Below are 25,471 nucleotides of genomic sequence, written 5' to 3' on the forward strand. Positions count from 1 at the left end.
TTGCAGTCTGATTTGCAGACTTCAGTCGTGTGTAGTCTGGTTGCTCTGTGTAACTGTTGTATTTTTCTGCTTCTGCGCTCTCTGTTGTTCCCGGGCTTGTGTTGTTGTGCTCTTTGAAGGTTGCAACCTGGTTATATTCAGTTGCCGCTTCGTTCATGCTTGCTGCTAGTTGCAGACTTGCGGGCTGTTAAATCTTCTACTTCTGTGTTTTGCTGGTTCCAGATTGAGATCTGTTACTGCTTCTGGTTTTTTCTGGGTTAGGTTGATGTTGTCTGTTCTGTTGTGTGTAGGATGGGTATGTGCAAGTTCTACTTCTGGGTGCAGACGGGATTCTCTTGTTGCTTCTACTTCTGTGTTTGACTGTAGGCTGCTTCTGCTTCTTTTTGCAGTCTGGTTGCAGACCTCCTGCGTGCAGTTAAGGGTGCATGTTCGTTTCTGATGATATGCTTCTTTGGTGGATGCAAGCTGTTTTTACGAAACTATTGCATTTGTATGCAGGCTGGGTACTGTGTTTTGTGTGTGTGTGCGCGAGCGCGCGGGTGCATGTGTGTTAGTTAGGGTTGCGAGTTGTGCCCCCTTAACTAGTGTGTGTTGTTTCTGAGTTTGGTTTTTGCTAGTATTTTTTTACCTTTTGGTAATAAAGTTATCTATTTTAACAAAAAAAAATAAAAAATAAAAAACATATGATTGAAAAAATGTAGTAGAAAAGTCGTTTATTTTGTAAAAATTGTTATACAGACCAGAGTAGTAAATGACATATGAACATCATTTTCATCTATCTCTTTAGTTTCTACAAAAAAATATAATAGAAAAATAAAGAACTTAATTAGTTATCACGACTTAATAAATAATTTGAAAATATTAAGCAATAAAAGGATAGGCTGAAAACTTTAAAATGAAATGATAGATTGAGATCCACCAAGTGTGTGATAATGGTAAGATCGTAACTATAAAAGAAAGCAATATTGTATTTGTATAATTAGTAGCTATTCAACTACAACCAATAATAATTCTCTAACATGGTCATACATTAGAGATCACACAAAGGGTGAACGAAACATATACGGCGTATTGTGTTTTTGAGTGATTTAGTTTATATGGTAAACAAATATAATGCTACTTATTTTTGGCTTCTTGAGAGGTGATTAAAGCGAATTATGAGTTAATTGATGTTATCCCCAACTTTAACTTAATCTTAAAGTATAATTGCAATAATAATATGGTTGAATTTATTTAATCTATTCTAATATTTAATAGCAGGGAGGTTGGAGAGCCATGTGGCCCCCTCCTAAAATTTCAGAACTTTATTATATTTTTTTATAAAAAAAAACTAAATAACAAAGACATAAACGATAAACGACAAATCAGAAGAAGTCATTCTCTCCTCCAACCTTCAACCTTCCCCTTCAACCTTCACATCTGAAACAACAAAAAAACCAAATTGCATCGATTCATCCCATCAATTATCTCCAAGCTTGAATCCTATATCAAATTATTAGTTTAATTTCAAAAAGAAAACCCAAGAAGCCTCATCTTTTGGTTGTGTATGGGTGGGTTTTGCTGTTGAATTTTCCAATAAGAATCAGGTAACTTCCTTCCTCTTCTTTATGAAATTAATCGTGTTTTTAATAATGTTTTTGTCAAATTTTGTTTTAGTGATGAAAAGGTTGTTCTGGATCTCAATGACATAGAAATATCTAAAAACAAATGTTAAATCTCTGCCTACTTGGTCCTTCCGTCGGTGACACCGCGGCGGCGGCGGTCTTAGATGATGTTGGGGTTCAAAAGAATTAGTATAATTTCTGGGTGTGATTGATTTTCTGATTATTGGTTTAATTGATTTGTTGCCATTTAATTTTTAGCATGAAAAAAATTGATTGAAGGTGAAGAAAAATGGTGACGTTTCACTGTTTCAATATGGAAAATATTTGTCTCTAAATAACTGAAAAGGTTAACTACTAATCCAAATGTTCTAATAGAAATTGCGATTTATGCACAGTTTTTCATTTCAATTTTCCTATAATCTTTAGTATACCTTTCCCCCTTCCTTAATTGAATTTCAAGTCCCCCCTTCCCCAGAGGTTTGGAAAAAAAACTCTCCCGGGAACTTGAGGAAAATAGTTAAGTTTAAGATAATTTTAATGAGAACAGATTTGGGATTCGATCAATAGGACTTGTGAAATTTATGTTGTTCAAGAGGGTTTTACAGAATTTTATGGTCTAATGTCATGAGGAATTTTCTAATGTTTTGTATTTTGATTAACTTTTCAGATATACAAATCATTTTCCATGCTCAATTTGCAATTTTGGGTACATTTTTCTCTACGATTTGCATTATTATTTGTTCGATTACAAGAGAACATAGTAAACTTGGCCATATTTTAATGGGGAAAGACATAGGGTTTGGACCAGACTTGTGACATTTTGGTTGCTTTAGATTTTTAGAAATTTTTTTATAGAAATTTTTTGTCTAATTTTCAGGGGAACTTTTAATCCTTTGTTTTAACTTTTTCAGGGTAGAAGTTGTAGATAAATTGCTTAGTGCATTTGCTTTATAAGGGACAATGACGTATCACATATCTTGGCAAAATAACAAGGACTACGTATGTAATTTTAATTATCAAAATTAAGCTTTGTACCATGTTTTGTATAATTCAGAGATGTTGTTATGCTTCTTCATGTTTTCATACCTCATACCTCATACATTATACATTATTTTATTATAGTTTGGTTTGTTTGGAGAGAATCGTGATAATCATGTTTGGTGTTCTAGAATGGTTTCATAGGCTATGGTTTAAAGAATCCAGAGGAGTGTACAGGGAAGTTTAAGCATTCAGATTAGTTTTTTGTTGTTGTTTGATGGAGGAGTTTGTTCACTCTTCTATTATTTAATAACAGGGAAGTTCAAGAGAATTTGTTGTTGTTTGATGGAGGAATTTTTGATCGAAAGATATGTGTGTTGTAGGTTTTTTTTATATGCGAGACTCGAGTAACTTTAAATTGGTTATTTTGATGGGTTAGGATAGATTGAATCTCTATTTATTCATATTTTTTTCAATTTCTAATGGTTAATTTTCAGATTGGAAATTTGGAGTTTCAGAAAGATATCAAGCCTTGAAGGTAGGATTGTCTCAATCGGGTTGTTAATTTTGCTGCTATTATTCTTACCTTTTATTTTATTGAATTCTTGAAGCTTTTAGGGATTATCGTATTCACATTGTATTGGTCCTGATTTGATATTTTTTTATTCTTCTTCGTCTTTAAAAGAGATTCATGATTGAAATCTTAAATTAAACCCTAGCTAGCTATAGGTTAGGTTAAGAGTTCTCATTAGCCGGATTAGTATGGATAATGTCTTTACTTAGTCTAAATGTGAGGGAAGTTGTTCTTTTGGTTGAATTAGCTTATGAACGTTCTAGGCGTTTTCCAAAACATGGTTGATCCACAATTAGGAACATACTTGGGGATGTATGAAAGATAAGCCCCTTCAACAAACTGAAGGAAGTGGGAGACTATATTCCTATTATTCAGATTGTTGAATACCAAAAGCCAAAACAGTGAGACACGTTTATACTTTCAAGTTTCGAGGAACCTTCACTATATGAGTTTGATGTCATAGGAGTCATCTTAACAACATTTTGAACCGGTATAGGTTTTCACCTTTGACCTATGAATTGTTCTGTTTATATTTAGTCTGTCGGATACTATAAATTGATTAATTATAATGAGTGATTTGTTGTTGTCTATTGAGCTTATTTTCTTATCAGTCAAAATACTTAAATCATAAGATTTTTAATTTTTGTCTGAGTGTATCTCAATATGGTGAATGAGATGTTGGCGTTTGTCAACTCAACCATATTAACAACTGGTTTATCAACTCCAAGCACAAGCAATAAAAGGTCATGCCATGATCTGATTAATTTCTGCAAAATGATAAAATCATATGACACTGCTCATCAGTGTATTGTTTACGCTCATAAAGTTTTTTAATCAGTTTTTCTTCTCTGTATGCAGATTTCTATTTCTCAAGTTCATTTATTTCACATTTCAGTTTGTAATGGTCTCTATGTGTGTTTTCTCTTGTGGTTGAAGTGAAACTTGAGTCTGTTAGTATATTTGTTGGTTGGCTCCATGCTATGTGTTCCTCTTATCCTTTTATTTTTAAAACTTAGCTATTGTTTTTAGCTTGTGGTCTATCCTGCTTGCATAAGCATGCTATTTCTGTGTTTGTAAAGGTTTTGTTATTTTCCATTCACACTTTTTCTGTTCTGTTTAGAAATTTGAATACTTTATTCTTTAGACTTCTTGATACATTTGGTCCAATGATACTTGTGATGAATACATATGATGGTAGTTTAGTCTCATATGCAAAAGGTTAGCAGCTTGGTCAAGGTTGGACTTAATACCTACTGTTTTACAAACTTTGCAAAGTTGGCACATCAAAATTGTTTATTTGAGTTTTAACACTCTGAGTGGTTTAGGAAATCTACTTCTGAAGTACAAGACATGTAAAGGAACTAGTGAAGAAGTCCTTAATGATTATGTTACTATATTAATAGTTTTTAACTATAAAAAATATATAATTGGTAACTAATACAAATATCTTTTTGGTACAGGAAACTACCAGTTGGGATCTTCAAGTGGAACAAAAATTTACAGGAACTTGAATATTGCAGAAGTCGGGTATTTTAAAAAGGCGTAAGAAAATATTAATACATACAAAGTGCTGCAAATTTGTTAAACCATATCATCATCATTATCATTAAAATTAAAATTATTTTTTAATTACAATGTAGGGGAACTTATTCCTGAAGTTACACAATTTCAAATACCACAGTCAGAAAGCAAAAATGGAGATAATGAGCAAAAATAGCAAAAGCATAAAAGAACTCCAACAAATTTATTTGGAACAAGAAGATAACCAGGTAATTTTGAATTTATTAATTTTTAAAATCTCATTCCATGTCAGATATAAGTTGTCACTCAAAGGGAAATTATTTGATATTTTAATATTGCACATGACTCTAAAACACTTTATGTAACCCAGAAATAAGATATGTAATAGTTAAAATTTTGCACAAATTAAACTATATTCGTTCCACAGGATATACAAATAACACACACTTGCAAGGCACAAATCGAAATGCTTCGTGAGAGATTTTGGATGGAAATATGAATCATGTCGAGTTTGCAAGACAAAGCTTGATGTATGAAATGGAAAACTAATACCACTTTTTTGCAGATTAAAGGAAAAAGAATAAGAGTCATCAACGACATGGCAAAGGAATAGGCTCGTGGGTGTGGATGCAGGACATCAACACCACAAGGATAAAATATTTTTGTTTCTTATATATTAGGTGTTGTAAACACATTGGACGTATTACTTTTTAGATTGTAACTAATCTGTTTGATTTTATCTATTAGTTTGGGATAACTTCAAAACAATGTAATTCTAAAAATTTATTTATGTATTGTACAAAGGATTTAGCTTCCATGTAACTATTAGACATAATAAAGACTCCTGTAACTTATGCAAATTATTATTCAATCAAATGAAAAATTTCAAAACAAACCACTCACTTTTTATGAGTTATATTTTTATAATTTTCATCTCCCGCCTTCAAATACACCAACTTTTTTGTGATAAATTTAGTGTCACCTTTAGCAATTCAAATGCACTATTTAATATTTTTGGTTGTTCAAACTATAAAATAATAAGGAGTTCCGTGCATCGCACGAGCTTGAAACTAGTTTATTTTCAAAATGGCAATTATGATATAATTATTCTTAATTTAATTTAAGGCAAAATTTGTTATTAATTCAATTGTGAGCGAGGGTAAAATAGACTATTCTATAGGGGGACACAAAAATGCAATTACTAAATTGAGCTAAGGAGTTCCCTTATAGCATAGAGATGTGGGACAAAATATTTTCTTTGATTTTATGGTATAAATAAATCGAGATTTTTACGAGCTTTTCGAGTCGAGTATCGAGTTGCTCATCGACTCGACTCGTTAAATTTCTAAGTCGATCAAGAGCTCGAGTCAAGCTTAATCGAGTCGATTTTATCTGAACTTTAACCGATTCGGGTTCGAGTAGCTCGCTAGTTCTGTAAGCTCATACGAACCTCTTGCCTCTATTTTAAGAGTCAGATTAGCCAACGTAAGTGATCCAAAAATAGTAACGAATATTTAATTATTTATTCGAGGAATCCTTTCCGATACCTAATGAATGATGTTAACTTTAACTTTTACCTTTTATTTTTCAAGTAATTTCAACTTTTACGTCCAAACACCACATATTCATCTAATCATGCAAATTCTAATCTTAAACTACCCTTAATTAATAACAACCAATCATTAAGCAATAAGCATGGATAACTCTAGATATCAAAGAAAGTTGATGATAAAGTCTATAACTATTACTAAAAGAAATACCGCTGACATTATCTTTTCCTCCAAACTATACACATGTCACTCTCTCCTCCAATATTTTCCCGCCCAAACTGCCTACATCCCTCACTTCTCTTTTGCGTCATTTCTATTCTTCGTTTACGCTTTCCAATATTTTTTTAAAATCACGCTGGCCAGTTACCAATTTATGGCTGTGACCATTGCTATTTCCTAGGATTTTTAGATCTACTGTTTCAATTTCCCTTGCTTTAAAAGTTTTTTATGGAAAAACCATGGAAGAAAACCGAGAAGTTACTGATTCAATTTACTCCAATACTTGTAATTTTTTTGCTCAAATTCTTATTAGTTTTTCCTGTTTCTCGAACAAATTGCTATGATTGATTATGTATTTTTGATTTTCGGGTAGCTTAAACTTCGGATTGTTGCAGCTCTTGAACAACTCCAATGGCAGCTTTGGGTAATTAGAACTCCAAGTTTATTTCTCGAATGTGGGTAATCACGTTCTACCACTATGGAAACTGTACTGTTTTGAATCTATTTGAATTCTGATTTATGTTTTATCAACTTTTTTTTCATTTGAAATCTTTTTTGTTTTTGAGAGTGAATTGGAGGATGGGATAAAAGTTCTTTCTATTTTGACATGGGTAAGTTTTTTAATTGGTAATCTTAAATTATAAGCAATTTTAATTTTAATTTTTGTAATATTCCTTCGATCTGAATTTTTTTGATTGAGAACATTGTAGGTGAAGATGAATAGCAGAAGATTCTGGCAAAGATATGAGGACGACGTTCTGAATAGGAATAACGACGAGGGCGGCTAAGTCAGCGGTAGCAAGGTGTGTCCATGTCGTCTGTAACGGTGTTTCCGGAATAAATTTGAGTTTTGATTGGATTTATCAATATACTCAGTAGTTTGCAGTAATTGGAGGAATTTTGATTGGATTTATCAATATAGTTTGAAGTGGGTTTGGACGGAATACATATTTAATATTTTGTTTTGAAGATGTATGAAACTTGAGATTATTATACACTTATGTCGTTCCATTTAATTATTTAATACATCTATGCTTAATGAAGATAGGCTGGAGTATTTGTTTTCTATACTTCTCCAGATTTATGGTTGTCGTCTTCTGATGTATGGAGATTTTCTTGACTTCCTTCTCTTGGGTAATTCTTCTATGTCTCATTTGTCTCCCCTCCATAATTTTAATTTGTTGGATTTCAGAGTCCTTTTATCTCCTTCAATGGTTTAAGTACCCCTTTTTGTTTGTAATTTTCCTATGGTAGTCAGATATTCTAGATTAGATCCCAACCACCATAAAATGCACTGGAGCTATATTCTACTCCCTTTGATATATTTGTTTACTCTTCTTTGGAGAATATTGGCCTATATGTATATCAAAATTTTGATCCCATTGTGTTTCCTATTTTTTCTAAGGTAAGCATTTGAAGAACATCATACTAATAGTCTGATGTCTACGGGTAAACAAGTTCTTGCTTAGTAATGAGAAGATTTTTGAGTACTCTACTATATTTATTGATACTTTGACGAATAACCTAACTTATTGTGTGGAGCAAAACTAGGGAAGGAATATGTTTTTATAGTGCTATTGGACATTTGGACATATGCACGGGGTTGAGGTCCTTATTCAATTCAAGTCCATAATTGTGAGATTTTATCAAAGCTGGGTTGATGTTTTAACTGGTAGTAAGTTTGGCTTCAAGTTGTATAAAATAGCAAATCTAATGGGATTGCCCCACTTTTGTAAATAATTGTAAAGTGTATTATGCATTGTCAATTTGTTGCAATATAATTTTCTTCTTCATTTAAAGAATCGAATAATTACGAATATCTTTAAAAACTTAAAAATCGTGCATTGCACGGGCACTAACCTAGTTCATACTATAATCATTTCCTTAAGTAGACCCCCACCTTTCCCCATACAACCTTAACTATTCACAGCATAAGAAAGAGAGTTTTAGAACAGGACCAGTCAAAACCATACCCTATTTTTTTCCTTCTTTTGCATGATTTTTTTAAAAAATATTTATTAATTTATTATTTGAGCAATAAAATTAACCAAGAATAACGATGGTATTGTTTTTTTCCTCGTTCTCAGACTTTATATATACCTGATACCTTTCCTTTACTCAGAACCTCAAACTGAAAAACACTCACTTTTCTCTCTCCTCCATTTTTCAGAGAATCCAATTCAAAATCTTGTGCAATAATTTTCTTAAAGACTTCTATCTTCATTATCATTAATAACCCCAACAACAGCTTTTCTTCAATGGCAGCTTTTCAGCAATACCCTGCTTCATTTTTGGCTGACTCTGTTTTTCTGTCCAACTTTTCCGCCATTAAAACGCCTGGCGTTTTAGATGAATTTATTCCCAATTTGAACCAATTTTACTCTGCCTCTGAAAATTCCCAGATGTTTTATTATAAAGAGATCAATTCCTCCATTGACAACGAACTTTCTTCTGTAACTGAAAAACAGAGGACAGAGAGCTTATCAATGGCGGACAAGTCTGATAGTGATGAACAAGTGACTCAAAATTCAGTCCCTGTTGATAAAAAGAGGAAGTCTCGAAAAGGTTCTTCCCCAAATTCTGCTAATTCTAAGGTATTCCATTGGTTACATGAAGTTTTTATCTTATGTAAGTAAGGTGTTTGATAATATTTCTCAATGAGCTTTATGATTTTTTTTAGGAGGTTAAACAAGTGAAGTGTAAAAAACAGAAGGAAGATAAAGCAGCAATGAAAGTTGAAAAGAAAGACAGCAATTCAAACGAAGAACCTCCAAAGGGTTACATTCATGTTAGAGCAAGGAGGGGTCAAGCCACTGATAGTCACAGCCTTGCTGAAAGGGTATAATAGTCATTTACCTTCATTTTTAGTATTATGGCCAGTTCTCAGTTTTTTGTTTATCTCAAATTAAAAAGATTTTAACGTTATTTGCCCAAAAAAGATAAAAAAGAAAGTTACCGTTACCTTTTTATAGTTTTATATGATTAGTAATGAACTTTAAACTAAAAAAACTTACAACGATAATGAACAAGTCCTTAAATTAGCTTGCGAACAAATTAATTAACATGTTACGTTTGGTGGTGGGACAGGTGAGAAGAGAGAAAATTGGTGAGAGAATGAAGATGTTACAAGCTCTTGTTCCAGGTTGTGACAAGGTAGGCTTAATTAATATCATTTGTGCCATACTCTTGTTATTTTTATAATCTATTTGTGTAAGTTGTTTAATTGACATGTTCGTACGTCATTATGTCTTGGTTGATACATAGGTCACTGGGAAGGCCCTCATGTTGGATGAGATTATCAATTATGTCCAGTCCTTGCAAAATCAAGTTGAGGTATTTATATTTAATTTCCCTCTAATTATTTTTTATGTTAATCAATTAGCCAAGTTGATGATAATCATTACGGAGTATAATATAATGATTTCATTAAGATAACTATTTGTACATGCATACACACTATTAAACCTTGACTTCCAAGTTCCAAAACAAAACAAGTAATAGTATATGTCAAACACTAATGATTCTCAAATGATTATATTTTTCGGAAACGACTATTATAACAGATTAACCATAACGAGTTTCGTCAAGTTAGAAATTTCCTGCCGTTACACTGTTGGCCCTGTTCGGCAAAAGTAGCAGGTAGCGGGTAGCAGTTGAGTAGCGTGTAGCAGTTGGCGTAGCGGGTGGCGGTTAATAGTAGCGGGTAACGGTTAGCGATCAAAGTAGCTGGTAACTGATATGAGTGTTCGGTAAAAATAGCAGTTGATATTATAAAATAAAATAAAAGCTGAAATATTATTTAAAACTTTAATATAGAATTGTCAAACGCTACCCGCTACCTCAAAAGCTAACAAACTAACAATGATTATCTTTAAAATAAAATCATTGTGAATTTTTCTACATTAGTGGTCACTTTCAGTCACATATTCAAGTTGTATCGGGTCGGACTCTCTCGTTACCCTTCGCATTTTTGACAAATTGTGTACAAAAATTGTTAGAAAATGCAATCATTAAAACTTGTACCGTACAATTAAGTATAATTCATTGATTGAAACTGGAGAAGGTATGCTAGTTTTAGACCATCTAATAATTTGTGCAAAAAAGTTGGAAGTACAAATTATGATTTCAACGAATATTGTTTAAGTATCTTTCTTGGTGTTTGTATATAATAGCTGCATATAGTATATATCACTGTTCTTTCTTTCAATTAATTACTGTGGATTTTCCTTGGGAAATGTACCCGTAAATTACCAATGAGGACGTACTACTGTACTAGTACCCTGTGTTGACCTAGTGGTTAAGATTTAAAAACTGTATACGATAAATCACATTTTCGAATGTTTTTTCCCATAGTTTGTAATTTATATAGCGTTTGTGACTTGCACCTGAAACAAATGTAACCATAATTTAATCTTTGTTTCACTGTTTTTTCTCCAGTTTTTGTCACTAAAGCTTGCTTCTTTGGACCCCATGGCATATAATTTTGGATTAATAGATGATCCAATGATGTATGGAACTCAGGTACTGTAAACTTATTTACTATGAAATGTAAATGTAACATTTATTTTCTTCTTCTTATTGTGATAATTTTGAAATGTCATGAAAATTTAGGCTGTAAACAATGGGATGGCATTACAAGTGCCAATGATGCAACAAGCCACCAGCAACGGCATCGATCCATCTCAAGCATTTGCAACCACAAATCCAATGAGCTGCTCGGCCACGGCCACGAGCTCGGCTACGACGACACCCACCTTTCCTAGATCTATGGCTGATAGATCAGCCAGTTTAGTTCAACAAGAAGAGAAGCCAAGTTTGCTTCCTTTACAGGTACTGTTAAAAAATAACATTATTTTAACTACTTTGAAAACGATTTGCTCAAATCTTGAAACTAACATTTTACTATTTACAGTAAGAGACTAAGAGCCCAGGACCAAATTAATCATTTGGAACTTTTAGGAGGGACCATTTTAAATTTTAACTTACTATTGGAAAATTTTGACACATTTTAAATTAGTACCCAAGTGTTTCTTTAAGTTCGGCCCACTTGCGAAGTCTCTCGTAATAGGGATCCTCTTCATTTCCTAAAATAAAAAAGAAAATTGATGTTCCATTTCTTAGATCAATGGTTGTAAATGCAATAATGGGGTTAAAAAGCTTGTTTATGGATTTTTTTTTTACTAGTTTAGCTGTCATCATCTTAAGATACGGTATTTGCTATTCACTATACTCCGTACATTTCAAGTCTCTCAGGTTCATGCCATAAATCTAGGATATTTTACCAAACTGACTAATTTTAAAATTTTATTTACCAAAATGACTACTTTTGAATTCTATTTCCCAAACTAGCTACTCCGTACTATTTATTTACCAAAATGACTATTTTGACTTTGAGACAATAAAAAAACCATTAAACTGGTTTGTTTTTTTATTTTTATTTTTAATTAATATATATGTAGTAAACCGTTTTTTTTAGTGCGGTTTTCTAAGTGCGGTTTTATAAAATTTTTTTAACTTTTGACTAAAAAGAAATTAAGAAACATTAAAACCTTTAAACTTAAATTTAAGAACTTCGTAAACTTAAATATGAAAACTCCATAACTAACCATTGTCCCTAATATTCGTCCCAAGCAACCTGTATTCCCAGTAGAACTCGATACTCAAGAAAAAATAAATGACATAAATAGAGTAATGAACGAAAGAATGTACAAATTCAAATATTATCAAGTATGATCAAGTAGACAATTGAGGATTTGAGGCTATTTAAAACCCAAATCGGTTTTTATTTTTATTTTTAAATACTCAAACCAAACTGCTTCACTATTAAAAAAAAAAACTCAAACCGGTTCACTAGCTACTTAAAAAAAAAAAAAAAAAAAAAAATCAAACCGGTTCACTATTTTAAAAAAATATATCAAACCGGTTCACTATTAAAAAAAAATTCAAACCGGTTCACTATATTAAAAAAGCTCAAACCAGTTCAGTATAAAAAAAAAACTTAGACCGGTTCATTGGTTTTTCTTTAAAAACAAAATTAAAAGATAGCTAGTTAAAATCAAAATAATAACTAGTTTGGGAAATAAAATTTAAAATGGAGTATAGTAAATCGGGTTAAAACTAAATGGAGTATAGTAAATCGGGTTAAAACTAAAAGGGTCTTTTGCTCAATGTGTATTTGGTAGTTTGGGTAGTAGGCAGTTTAAACAGTAGCCAAGTAGGCCAAATTTTTGTTTTTGTTTTAGAAGGACCACAAATGTCTAACATAATATAGGTAGTAGGCCAAAATAATTTTGGAATTGTTTGATTTAATAATATTGAATAAATTTACATATCATTTTCAGGATGTTGGAAGTTTATATTGGGGAGGAGTAAATGAGCAGCAGCAACAACAAAGCATTATCAATCAACTTGGATTCCTTCCAGTAGAATATCATAATTCTTACTAGAAAGTAGAAACCTCTTTTACTATCTAGAACCAATGTAAGTTAATTACTATCATAAATTACATGCATGCATGCATGCATTTACCTTTCTAGAGACTAGAAAGTTATCACTTATATAGCCAGTACGTTAGAAAAAACCAGTGACGAGTCAAGAAGTTTTTTGATGATTGATTTCGGAACATGTATAGTCAAGTGTGGAGTAAAGGGTGGTCGAAAGGGGTTTTGATGCCGTGATTAATATTTTTCTGATTTCGCCATGGGACACTATGGTCTCTCGTTTCTTTTTAAGATTATATTATTTGATTCCGTCCCCTAATACTTGCACCGTTTTCCTTTCTGGACCGTCCCAGTACTTGCACCGCTTCTATAAATAGAACTTTTTACCAATATTATATTATTTTTCACACTTACATACTAACCCACCTACACCATTACTCCCTACAAAAAATCATTTAAAAATTCACATCCCCCACTCAGCACTCTCCACTTTTCACACATTTCCTATTAACTATATTAAAAAAAAAATACGCCACTATCAACTAACTCTCATTAAATTAATAAGTCAATTTAAGTGTCTTAAACTTCGCACCGGTCAAACCGGTGCGAGTATTATGGGACGGAGGAAGTAAAGTAATGTGATCAAGTTATGTTCCCATGCTAGGACTCATTATAATTGAGCACTAATAAGGGGTAGGGGTAGGGGTAGGGGTAGGTTAAGGGGGAGAGGGCATGTCTTCCTTGTTTGGAGTTAAGGCTAGCATCAAGCAATCAAGCCATGTTAGGGGCCCAAGCTTGCTCCTCCTAATACCAAACCTCCAACCAAAATATAAAAAATATATTTTATGGACATGTATGTTATCATGAAAATTTCCATTTGTTGCTTTCTTATTTTGTCATATTAATATTACCGTGTATCAAGTTGCAAAATATTTTATTTTGGGAATAAAACAATATAATATAAAAATATACCGAACTTATGATCAAATTTAAACACATTGTTGCCAAAATGTTTTGGAGACATGTTGGACAACGGACATGTATGGTCACAAAGAGACTTTGAGTCACTAGAAATTAAATGACTACTTAAGATTTTTGTTATATCACAAATTTGAAAAACTTAATATAGGAGCGTGTTGTATTTAGAGGTTTGAAAAAGAGGGGTTTGAGAAAAAGATTGGCCATTTTACATACTAATTGTCTATGGGCTGATAACTATTTGTCAAACACTTTTACACAAATTCGAGAACAAATGACTACTTATTTCCGACAGATCACAAATTTGAATCTTCCGTCATCCAATTGTAATTTGTATTGATCTTATGACTCATTCGCACTAAAAAGAAATTCTGATGTGAGTGGATATATAACACGTACAACATCCAGGTGCATTACGGACACCCTCGAAAAACTGATCGATCACTCAAACATAAAGCAAGTTGCATTATTAATGAATCTTTTTCGCCCTCTACTTTATATTGATCACATCCTCCTTTATTGTGATTCCAGTTAAGAAGAAGGAGATGCCAAGAATGCAAGCTAGCTACGGGAATTGAAGAGACATAATGTTCAGAAAACACAAAGAAGAATTCTGTTTCCTTTGTGTCAGCTCAGATAGAATTGAAGAAGAAGAAGATGAAATTCTTGTGCTCCAAATTAATTGGCTATGATTCTTGGTTTACAAAAACATTATTTAGGAAAATGTAAAAAGATTATTGTTGAAAAAATAGAGAGAACATAAAATAAAGGACAGACCATATCCAACCAAATAAGGACCCACCCATATCTTTTGGAGATCCTTGTTTATGTTCCAATTTAACTATCAAAATTCTGTCACCAAAAATAGTTTTAGAAACTTGTTTCACTTAGAACCTAACTACGATTGGACAAAATTTTAATTTTATTTTGTCTATTGTATTCAATGTACCTAGTTTCCCTTCAAAAAATAAAATGTACCTAGTTATTTGTTCTATATATTATGGATTACTTATCCAAATTACAACGACTTACTTTTTTAAATTGATTTCATCTCTTCTTTTTACTTTTAACCTTCATTCTACTTTTTTTAAAATAAATTGAGATATATAAGTTATGTCCAATATACTAAAACATAAAATCGATAACTTTTATAGACTAACTTCAAAATAAATTTTATACATATACGGCCATACATGTAATCCCACGTAATTATTTCTAACATGAGAACTATTCTTAAGATATTTCTTTAATTTAACCAGAAGTTCAACATATAGATATTATTGAGATTAGTATTATACTCTGTATTTTATTTGCTTAGAATCTATACAAATTTTAAAGAAGAACAACACAAAGAAACAAAGGAGTATAAGATCCTACAAACATTATGACCATACTTAAAAAATTTGGACTAGTGGCGTGTTTTTGAATTGTGGAATTGTAGGATCGAGATTAAAATACAGATTTTAACAACATGTAAAACGAGTTTCCTTTATGCGAATCCTTAGATTCAATCTTTGTAGCATCATCTGCATTAGCTAGTGGTCAGATTCAACTAGATTCGATTTGGTAGCTGCAAAATTTACTGGCTAATGGCAGAAGTTGTGTAGAAAATAGATAGTACACACTATCACATGTTATTCATGTGACCAGTGTACTTGTTGTTCCGTGGCAATGTTTCATTGACCTTATTGGTTGATGTGATGTCCTCTTTTAGTTGGTTGTTTACCTAGGTTAGAATATTTATAGGGATTGTAATGAGAAAATAAATATATGCTCGATTGGTGTACGCAGCCAACAAGAGAGTTGGTACACAAAATCAGTGTATTAACAAAACAAAAGGAATGAAATGAAAGCAACAAGTTTGCTGTAAAAGCTTTCTAAAACTTCTATTTTTACATGGTATCAGAGCAAAAAACACTCAATAATTACTAACAAAACCAATATTTTCTTAAAAGGTTAGATCTTTATGCAATCAAAATGCCAGATTCTAGTGAATCTGATGCAAACCAAAGTGGGAATGCATATGCAGACCCTTACTACTTGGCAAACTCTAACCATAGTAGCTCAAATCAGCAGCTTGGAATCATCATTTTCAATGGGAAAAACTATCTAAACTGGACGAGGAGCATCATAATGGCACTAGGTTCAAGGAACAAGCTTGGGTACATAGATGGAAAGACTAAGAGGCCAAATCTATACCTAGTATTTTAAAAAAAAACATACCCATTACAATGACACGTGTACCATCTCCTTGCTTTCTTTTCCACACCCATTACAATGACACGTGTACCATCTCCTTGCTTTCTTTTCCAAAAGAAAAAAAAAATCCTGGTCCTGGGCTTCTGGGAGCACCGGTTGAATACTCCTTCCCCATTTCCATTCCCATTCTGTTGCACTTCATATTCCTTTTCATTAATAATCACTCAATTCCACTTCATCCTCCTCATCAATAATCCTTCAAATTTACGATTCTTGAATATCAAAAGTCTTTCATTTCACCGTCAATTAGAATTGGAGAATCTAGATTGTGCATTAAACTAAAAGAAGCCTCACATTAACCACCAATTGAACCACGAACTAGAATCAAACTCCAATTTCCCCCTTCAAATCGATCCCAACATCTTCTTCCTATCTTTAATAGCCTCCATTAATAAATTAATTTCCAGTCCCAACTCTATTTAACACTCTTAAGGAGGACAAGATCTAGATGTTCAATTGAGTGTGAATTTATCATGCTATTATTTGTTTTGTTCTGCATAGTTTTCTCTGTTTTACGAAAAAATTGTCGTGATTAATTGAATTTGTATTTTTATAATTTTCAGGTACTTTTAAAGTTACGATTAATGCAGTTCTTGGAGAAACTTCAATAGTTCAATGGCGGCAGATTCGTCCAGTTCATTAACTCCTGTTCAAATCAGCACAGTTTGTTTCAAGATTTAAATTTTCTCTATGTTTCTGTATTTCTTTCCTTAATGTGGATTTGCTCATCTTAATTTTCCTAGGACTTTTGAGCTTCCTCAATTTGGTTTTGAAAACGCAAGTGTTTATTCAATTTGTTTTTTTGTTTTTTTTTGTGGGGTTTCTTTAATTAGTTGTCATAATAATGGTGTTGGTTAATATTGTCTGGGGAACTTTTATGAACAAGGGTCTTGGTTTCTTGGATGGATGTTCCACTTCTGTTTTAGAAGTATTGACCAAGCTATGTCTCATTATAGTTAAAATATAGATTCGGCTGAATTTGTTAGTAGAAATGCATATATTATTTGGCAGCCATCGTATGTTTGGAGTAGCTAAGGACTCTATTATAGTGGAGAAGAGCCAATAGGATAATGGAGATGGAACACATTTGCCATTTTGCCTCTTAGTGTCAACATCAGTATGGCAAATTCGTAGTTAATGTATTTCTTTTCAATTTGGTTAGTGTGTTTTTTATAATCTAACTTGTGCAATTCAGAGACTCTGCGTATAGGCTCCAATTTGCATTTGTAAAGTAATTTAATTTCAATTCTTAATATCTCAGCTTATTAATTGTGTTTGAGGTTGGCGAGAAAATGTTTAAATTATCATTGAATTACTTTCAGTTTCAGGGATATGATTTATTATAGAACTATCAAGACCCTCCTTCTAGCATGTTTTGTTGGCTGCCTTAGGACCCGAAGACTTGAACACAGCTTAGTAACTTTTTCAAGGTATTTGATGAGTACTTGCATCAACTAATCAACTATGCATGTGTTTAGTTAGTGTGTTATATACTATTGTATTTCATGTTCTTCTAAGCTAATAGGTGTTAATTCATTCATCCTTACAGTATCTTAAGGGGGCCTTTGGTTGGGGGTCTTCATCAAAGGGAAAGGGAATCAACTAGTATGATTCCCTTTGTTGTTGTTTGTTAAGCATGTTTTGTCATTCCCTTTACCCTTTTTTCTGATTCACTTACCCCATAAATCCTCTACATTGAAACCCCACCCCCCCCAGGTATTTCGATTCCCATTCCTTCCTCACCACCCAAAATCGTTGACCACCATTGACCAACATTATAACACAACCACCACCATCTGAACCACCTTTACCGGCGACCCATCCACCTTACCCCACCCACTCACCTTCTCCCTCGCCGCACCGCCGCCTCTCCATCCACCTCGCACCCACCTGATACCACCATGAAACCACCACGCAACCACCCCTCACCACGACGAAACCTCCACACAACCACCCCTCACCACCACGCAACCACCACCGTCATCGAAACTGCAACCCGACCACCAACCGCCACACATTGTCCACCCAAAAAAACTCCACCCACCGTCCAAAATACCCGAAAACCATGAAATATTACCTTTTTATCTTAATCATGGCTTCAATGGTCAAATTCGACCATGAAAACTCCAGATCCGGAGTTTTTATGGTCGAATTTTACCATTAAAACCTCAAATTAGTAGAGAGAAATGAAGGTGAAGGCGGTGGCGCGATGGTGAAGAAGGGGAGGCAACGCGATGGTGAAGAAGAGGAAGGCGGCGTGAAGGGGAAGGAGGCGGCGCTGCGACTCTGCGAGGGTGATGATGGGAAGGCGGCGGCGCTGCAAGGGTGATGATGGGAAGGCGGCGGCGCTGCATGGGTGAAGAAGGCAGCGAGAGAAGAAGAAGCCGGCGCTGCAAGGGTGAAGAACGCGGCGAAGAAAGCGGCGACGGCCTCATGGGGTGGAGCAGAAAGAAAGAGATGTAATAAGGAGTATAGAATGAAAATAACCCAAACAACTTTTTAAATCAAAGGGATTCATTCCCATTCTCTTTCTTTCCCTTTCTTGATTCCATTCCCTTTACCCCGTGTGAACCAAATGCCCCCTAAGTATGTTGGTAGCTTAGAATAAGTTTTTCCTTTAAGATATGCATGCAATCTAAAGCAAATGTGAGGGTACAACTTAAATCATTCATAATTAAATTTTATAATTTGTGTGTTCTTTCAGTCACTAAAAGTTGCTCCATGTCAAAGTTAGTTAACCGAGGATAGCAAGGAACTTGAATTAGATTTAATTAGTTTATATCGATTTTTTTTTTGCTGTACTGATAGATTAGTTTATATTGTGAGATTGTATGACAATTATAATGATTTTGAACAAATTTCAATTATCAACATAGTATATGATTTTGTACGAAGTATATGATTTTGAAAGCACCAAAATTTGTACGAAGTATATGATTTTGAAAACAACATAGTACTTATGAAGTAAAATGACCAAAATCATTAGTTAATGCATTGTGGACATTTAGTTATTTTCTTTTGAGCCGTAACTCTTGGATATTAAGAGTTTTTCTAACATTTCCTCGAGCTATTGTTGATGCTCGAGTAGGTTCCTTCCATTCCATTTCGGAGAAGAGCTTTGTGTGAATATCTCGGTTAGTGGGTCATTTTTACTTATAGTAGCGATGACAGGTGACATCTTTTTTGTTGTTCTATGCAACTCCACCTCTCTGACCCTATTCCAGAAAATAACCAAGAGCCTCTAGAGGATCATGGAGTTATACTAGAGGGGGAAGAGCTCCTACCCTCAACAACAAAATTAAAAATTATTGTTCTATAAAGATTTGCCCATAAGATGAGATAAGAATGTAACTATTTAAGATTTGTGTATAAGTTATTTTTTGTCTATAATAGGTTATCAATGGGGTGGTATTCTACTTTTCACATGAACTTTTACTTTATATAGCGTTGCATGAGTAAAAAATAGTGTTATTGCTTTTAGGAAAATTGTATTTAGGATTTCAGCAGTTAACTTCTTTTGAACTTCCTGTATTAAGAGGATGCGCTTAAATTTGTAATGTTCTGGTTGGTGTCATATGTTGATTAATAGTTATGTCTAACTTCGTCATCTTTTTTTAACTGTATAATGTGTCTTAAAGACCGGTAGGAAATTATTTTGTCTTAAGTAGATTGGATATTGGTTTGAACTTTAGATTGAAATAATTAAACGCTAAACTGATAAAGTTGATTAATGATTTAAATTACGATTTCAAACTTAAAAGGTCTCTATAAAAAAAAAGAGTTATTTACCAAAAACTGGAACTTTTATATAGGACTTTTTAATTATTATTACCATATTGATTGATTAACTATAAAAGTTCAATTAATTTATATGGACTGCATAACTAAGAGTAGAATTATTTTGCATCAAATAATTATTTTACAATCGTGCATCGCACGGGCAATAAACTAGTTCCTTTCAATATAATTGTACCTGGGGAATGAATTCGTTGAACACTTGGAATCACAAGACTCTTTTCTTCTTTACAGATTATTCTTTTTGATTGGACATTTTTGGTGTTTATATAGATTGTTTGGGCTCCCAATTGACTCTCAATTGGGCCACTAAGTCCAAAGCCCAATGGCTCTAAACAACAACATCGAACCTACCAGTGGCTATTCAGCCATCCATTAAGGCCCAAGGCCCAATAGCAATAAATGACCTATGGGCATTTATTATGCAAACACTATAAATAGGCCGCCAAGGCTCACACCTCAAGGTACGTCCAATTTACCGCCTTAAGACTACTCTTCTAGAGAACTTCTCTCTAGAATCCGAGCATCGTTCTTACTTAGGCATCGGAGGGGCTTTCCTCGGAAACACCCCCGAGGCTAGTGACTTTGCTCTTGTGCAGGTGAATTCGGACTCCACTCATTCAAACAAGCAAGATCTTCAACACATACAAAAGGGCCTTCATTCGAAGCCCATTGTTTCCATCTTTACAACACCGGAACAATTTGGCGCCGTCTGTGGGGAAGAACACTTCAAAGCCTTTGAAAGACATCAATCACCTCTTTCCGCGAAAATGGTGAATGATGTTGTTAACAACAATGACGACGATATGATGGTGCGGTCAGATTCAGAATCTGACCAAGAGGGGCACCCTCAATCGATGGCGAGGTCACAGCCAAGCAGAGCTACGACCGCCACAAATGCAGGACCTCCGATTCCAACTAGGGAAGAGCTCACTGCGGCCATGACCATCATGCAAAACTTCCTCTTCAATGAGAAGCAGCAAGGACTGGCAAATGACCGCAGAGAAGAGAGGAGGACCAGGCGAAGGCTGAACGAGCCACCCAGTGCGGAAGTGTCCAGACCCGAACGAGAACTCCTTCCCTTGACAGGTACACACTTGACGTCGAGGTGGATGGAAAGCACGTGGGACACCCAAAAAAGGGCACAACAGCAACCAGATTGGTTTGCGAGACCATCGCCTACTCCAACAGCTCTCCAAAGCGAATCGACTACTCGTAACACTCGGGTCCGAAGCTCGGTGCTCAGCAGGTTGAGGCCCTCGGTCCACTCAAGGTTAAGACCCTCGATCCATACGAGACTCGGGGTGGGCGAGCCAAGCAGATCTGGCGAACGACCCGAGGTCAGTAGCCGAGAGAGAAGAAGAGACAGGAGGCATGATCGAACCCCTAGCCCCCATCGTACGCCCGAACGTTCTAATCACGGAACCTCGGCAAACGAAGGCATCAGGGCTAGACTCGGGAAAAGAATCATGACCCCCACGTCATCCCCTTTCTCGGACGAGCTGATCATGGAAGAAATACCGAAGGTAAGACTGCCAGCGCACCTGACCTACAGCGGAATCACAGATCCGAGGGATCATGTCATCTCCTACGAGCAACAAATGTTCTTGAGTCCCTACTCCGAAGCATGTTGGTGTAAATATTTCCCAACCACGCTAACCGGAGTGGCGGGAGAGTGGTTTAGATCGCTGCCGAAGGGATCGATCAAGAGCTGGAAAAAGCTGAAAAAGAGATTCTGCACACAGTTCGTGAGCAACAATCGCCCCGAGCGAACCACAGCAGAACGGACCTCAATCCAACAAGAAAGAGACGAAAGTCTGAGAGAATTCATGGCCAGATTCATGAAGGAATCAACAAACATACCAAACTTGCAGCCAGACGTGGCCATCTTCGCCTTGAAGCACGCGCTCCAGGAAGGGAAGTTCCGTGACGAACTCTCAATGAAGAACCCCTCCAGAATAGCTGACGTGCTCCAAATGGCTGATGCGTTCATCAGAACCGAAGAGTTCAACAAGGCCGCTGCAAGATTGAAAGGATCGTCGGATCCGAGAGACACAAAGAATACCCAGAGCAAGCCCGAGGGCAGCTCAAGGAAGGGGAAAGAGAAAGTAGGAGCTAGAGAGATGAGCCCGAAGAAAGACGGGAGAAGAGGTGAACTTCAACCCAAGTACACCAACTACACTCCACTAGCTCTGCCCCGAAAAGAGATATTTAGCCTCAACAGAAATGACGAAAAGTGGAAACTACCTGGGAAGCTCAAGTCCAACCCAGCTCGGAGAAACAAGAACAAATGGTGCGAGTTTCATGATGACTTCGGTCACCACACCGAAGAATGCAACTCGCTGAAAGACAACATTGAGGACCTCGTTCGCCGAGGTTACCTGAAACAGTACTTGTTAGACCGAAGGGAGGAAAAAGAAAAAGCCGCAAGCGGCAAACAACACGAGCAACCCCAGAAAAGGATCTACGAAGCAACAGGGCACAAGAAGAATGACATCCTAGTGGTGTTCGGGGGACAGAAGTCTGGCCAGGCCAGCAAAAAACACCTAAGAGCCCTCTCCCATCGGGTCAACTTCAGCGCGGTGGGAGACAACCAGCCACACCCCCCGAACATGACCTTCACTGCTGATGATTGCTTCGGAGTCCAGTACAAACATGACGATCCTCTGGTCATTTCCATGGACCTCAATAACCACAACGTACATCGAGTGTTAGTCGACGGAGGAAGTGCCGTCAATATCATCTTCAGAAACTGCTTCGAGCAGCTGATCCTCGAAGAGCCAGAGGAAGCACTGACGAAAGTCAGTTATCCTCTGATCGGATTCAACGGATCCGCAGCTATCCCTCGAGGAAAGATCACCCTGCCAGTCACAGTGGGTGAAGGCCAGGCAGCAAAAACCCTTCGGGACGAATTTTTGGTGATGGACTGCGACTCCGTATACAACGTAATCATGGGGAGAACCATGATTCACAAGATGCAAGCAGTCCCCTCCACATACCACCAGCTGATGATATACGTCTCGGATGCAGGATTCGCCGAACGAATCAGAGGTGATCAAGAAGTGGCGAGAAGAACCTGCCACACTGCTGTCCGAAAGCCCAAACTAGGGGACGGCCCCGAAGAAGAAAAGGGAGCTACGGGAGAGGAAAGCGAGGCAAAAAGGAGAAGAGCAAGCACGAGCAGCTTGTCTCCCGCAGAAGTTGATGCCCGCCCCGAAACCCTATCTCCCGAACCAGATCAAGAAATGGAGGATATCTACCTCGAAGAGGATCCAGACAGGAGCGTCCGAATAGGCAAGGGCCTAAGCTCGGGGCTCCGAATCGATTTGATCCGATTACTCAGGGATCATAAAGACATCTTTGCATGGTCAGCAGCAGATATGCCAGGGATAAATCCGAAGCTGATTTGTCACAAGCTGGACGTCAACGCTGAAGCTCGGCCAGTCAAGCAAAAAAAGAGGAACTACTCCTCGGAGAAAAACAAAGCCATCGCCGAGGAGGTGAAAAAGTTGCAGGAGGCCGGATTCATTGAACCATGCATGTATCCGAAATGGCTGGCCAACGTGGTGATGGTCAAAAAAGCGAACGGCTCCTGGCGAATGTGCGTGGATTTCACAGACCTGAACCGAGCCTGCCCCAAAGACTGCTATCCCCTGCCAAGGATAGATCAATTGGTTGACTCCACCAGCGGCCATACACTGCTCAGCTTCATGGATGCCTTTTCAGGCTACCACCAAGTATTCATGCACCCCGATGACAGAGCAAAGACAGCGTTCATCACAAGCGCAGGAGTGTTCAACTACAAAATGATGCCTTTCGGCTTGAAAAATGCCGGAGCCACCTACCAGAGGCTAGTTGATCACGTCTTCGCCGACCAGAAAGGGAGGAATGTGGAGGTCTATGTGGATGACTCCATCGTAAAAAGCATCAAGGAGGAAGACCACGTCAAAGACTTGGCAGAGACCTTCGGAAATCTGAGGAAATACAGCATGAAGCTGAACCCAAAAAAATGCGTCTTCGGGGTGAAGTCAGGGAAATTCCTCGGATTCATGGTGAGCGAAAGAGGAATTGATGCGAACCCGGACAAAGTCCAAGCGGCATTGGATTTACCCGAGCCGAAGACCAAGAGAGATGTGCAGAGGCTAACCGGCAGGTTAGCCGCACTAACAAGGTTCATATCAAAAGCCTCGGACAAGGGAGCCCCCTTCTTCAAAGCACTGAAACCAAAGAACCTCCCCGGAGGAGAAGCAGAACCAGTCAAGAAAAAGGGGGTCCCGAGGAAAGTGGATCCCGAACTGATATGGGAACAGGAGCAAAAAGAAGCTTTTCAGCAACTCAGAGCCCACCTAGCTCAACTGCCGACACTGGCCAGACCAAAGGAGGGGGAAACCCTGTACCTATATGTCGCAGTTAGCCCTGGAACCGTCAGCGCAGTGCTTCTTCGGGAAGAAGAAAAGAAGCAACAGCCAATCTACTTCACCAGCCGAACACTTACAGGGGCCGAAACCCGGTACCCACTCATCGAGAAAGTCGCATATGCAGTAGTGGTAGCTGCACGAAAACTGAGGCCATACTTTGACTCCCACCAGATCACAGTGCTAACTGACCAACCGCTCGAAAAAGTACTCGACAAAATAGAGAGGTCAGGAAGATTGGCTGCCTGGGCCTTCGAACTATCAGAGTTCGGCATCAAATATCAGCCGAGGACAGCAATCAAAGCACAAGCATTGGCAGACTTCTTGGCCGAGTGCTCATACCAGGAAATGCTGAATGATACGAAAAGCACTTGGGAGGTCTTCACTGACGGATCTTCCACAATAAACGGCTCAGGAGCAGGAGTTGTACTAATCCCCCCGACGGGGAAAAGCATAGAGTATGCATTGAAGTTCGGCTTCAAAGCAACTAACAACGAGGCCGAATATGAGGCCGCAATCGCAGGGATAGAGCTTTGTTTATCCCTGGAGGCCGAGCATGTTTGCCTCAAAACTGATTCCCAGCTTGTAGCCAACCAGATCCGAGGGGAGTATGAGGCCAAATGGCCCAGCATGACAGCTTACTTAGCAAAAATCAAGTCCTTAACGTCAAAGTTAAGATCCTTTGAAGTCATTCTCATTCCCCGAGGACAAAACACGCAAGCAGATGCACTGTCAAAACTCGCAAGCTCAACACTCATCGACCTAAACAGGTCGGTCCACGTGGAAGTTCACCAAGAGAGAAGCATTGACTTGCTACCCACCACAGTATGCAGCTTACGTACCGAACCCAGCTGGATGGACGCAGTAGTTGCATACAAAGAAAGGGGAGAACTTCCCGAGGATAAGCTGCAGGCAAGAAAACTGAAAAGATTTAACAAGTGGTTCATCATCAGCGCCGAAGGAGAGCTCATGAGGAAATCATTCTCCGCTCCGCTGCTAAAATGTGTGGGTCCAACAGACGCTGACTACATCCTAAGGGAAATCCACCTCGGGATATGCGGAAACCACATCGGAGGCAGGACATTGGCACATAAAGCCCTTCGGGCTGGGTACTGGTGGCCCACTATGGTTTCCGAGG

At 36.7% G+C, this 25,471-nt stretch overlaps 1 protein-coding gene and 1 long non-coding RNA gene across 3 annotated transcripts; both read left to right on the plus strand.

Moving 5' to 3' along the window:
• The first annotated feature begins 1,167 nt into the window (after positions 1-1,167).
• LOC130460844 (uncharacterized) lies at positions 1,168-5,731 on the plus strand. The gene is made up of 7 exons (XR_008921008.1): positions 1,168-1,586; positions 2,272-2,310; positions 2,516-2,603; positions 3,080-3,120; positions 4,617-4,698; positions 4,797-4,925; positions 5,243-5,731. It is a non-coding gene; the product is annotated as an uncharacterized lncRNA (long non-coding RNA).
• A 2,818-nt stretch (positions 5,732-8,549) lies between these two features.
• Positions 8,550-14,860, plus strand: LOC110784638 (transcription factor BC1). Of its 2 annotated transcripts, XM_021989095.2 has the most exons (8): positions 8,551-9,040; positions 9,127-9,285; positions 9,534-9,599; positions 9,711-9,779; positions 10,884-10,967; positions 11,058-11,276; positions 12,788-12,926; positions 14,396-14,860. In XM_021989095.2, exons 1-7 carry the CDS (start codon positions 8,705-8,707, stop codon positions 12,890-12,892), a joined length of 1,038 nt encoding a protein of 345 aa, XP_021844787.1. In that variant the 5' UTR covers positions 8,551-8,704; the 3' UTR covers positions 12,893-12,926; positions 14,396-14,860. The 2 variants fall into 2 exon arrangements, with proteins under 2 accessions (XP_021844788.1, XP_021844787.1); XM_021989096.2 differs by lacking the exon at positions 12,788-12,926 and having other exon boundaries at positions 8,550-9,040.
• The last annotated feature ends 10,611 nt before the right edge of the window (positions 14,861-25,471 follow it).

The sequence above is a fragment of the Spinacia oleracea genome, chromosome 5 (genome assembly GCF_020520425.1).
Source record: "Spinacia oleracea cultivar Varoflay chromosome 5, BTI_SOV_V1, whole genome shotgun sequence".
Classification (NCBI taxonomy): Eukaryota; Viridiplantae; Streptophyta; class Magnoliopsida; order Caryophyllales; family Amaranthaceae; genus Spinacia; species Spinacia oleracea.

What these genes read in the sequence shown, in the direction of transcription:
- LOC110784638 (XM_021989095.2), top strand. Translation starts at nt 8,705, where the DNA reads ATGGCAGCTTTTCAGCAATACCCTGCTTCATTTTTGGCTGACTCTGTT. An exon ending in CAAATTCTGCTAATTCTAAG is followed by an intron (nt 9,041 to 9,126) that starts GTATTCCATTGG and finishes GATTTTTTTTAG; the next exon opens with GAGGTTAAACAAGTGAAGTG. An exon ending in GTCACAGCCTTGCTGAAAGG is followed by an intron (nt 9,286 to 9,533) that starts GTATAATAGTCA and finishes GTGGTGGGACAG; the next exon opens with GTGAGAAGAGAGAAAATTGG.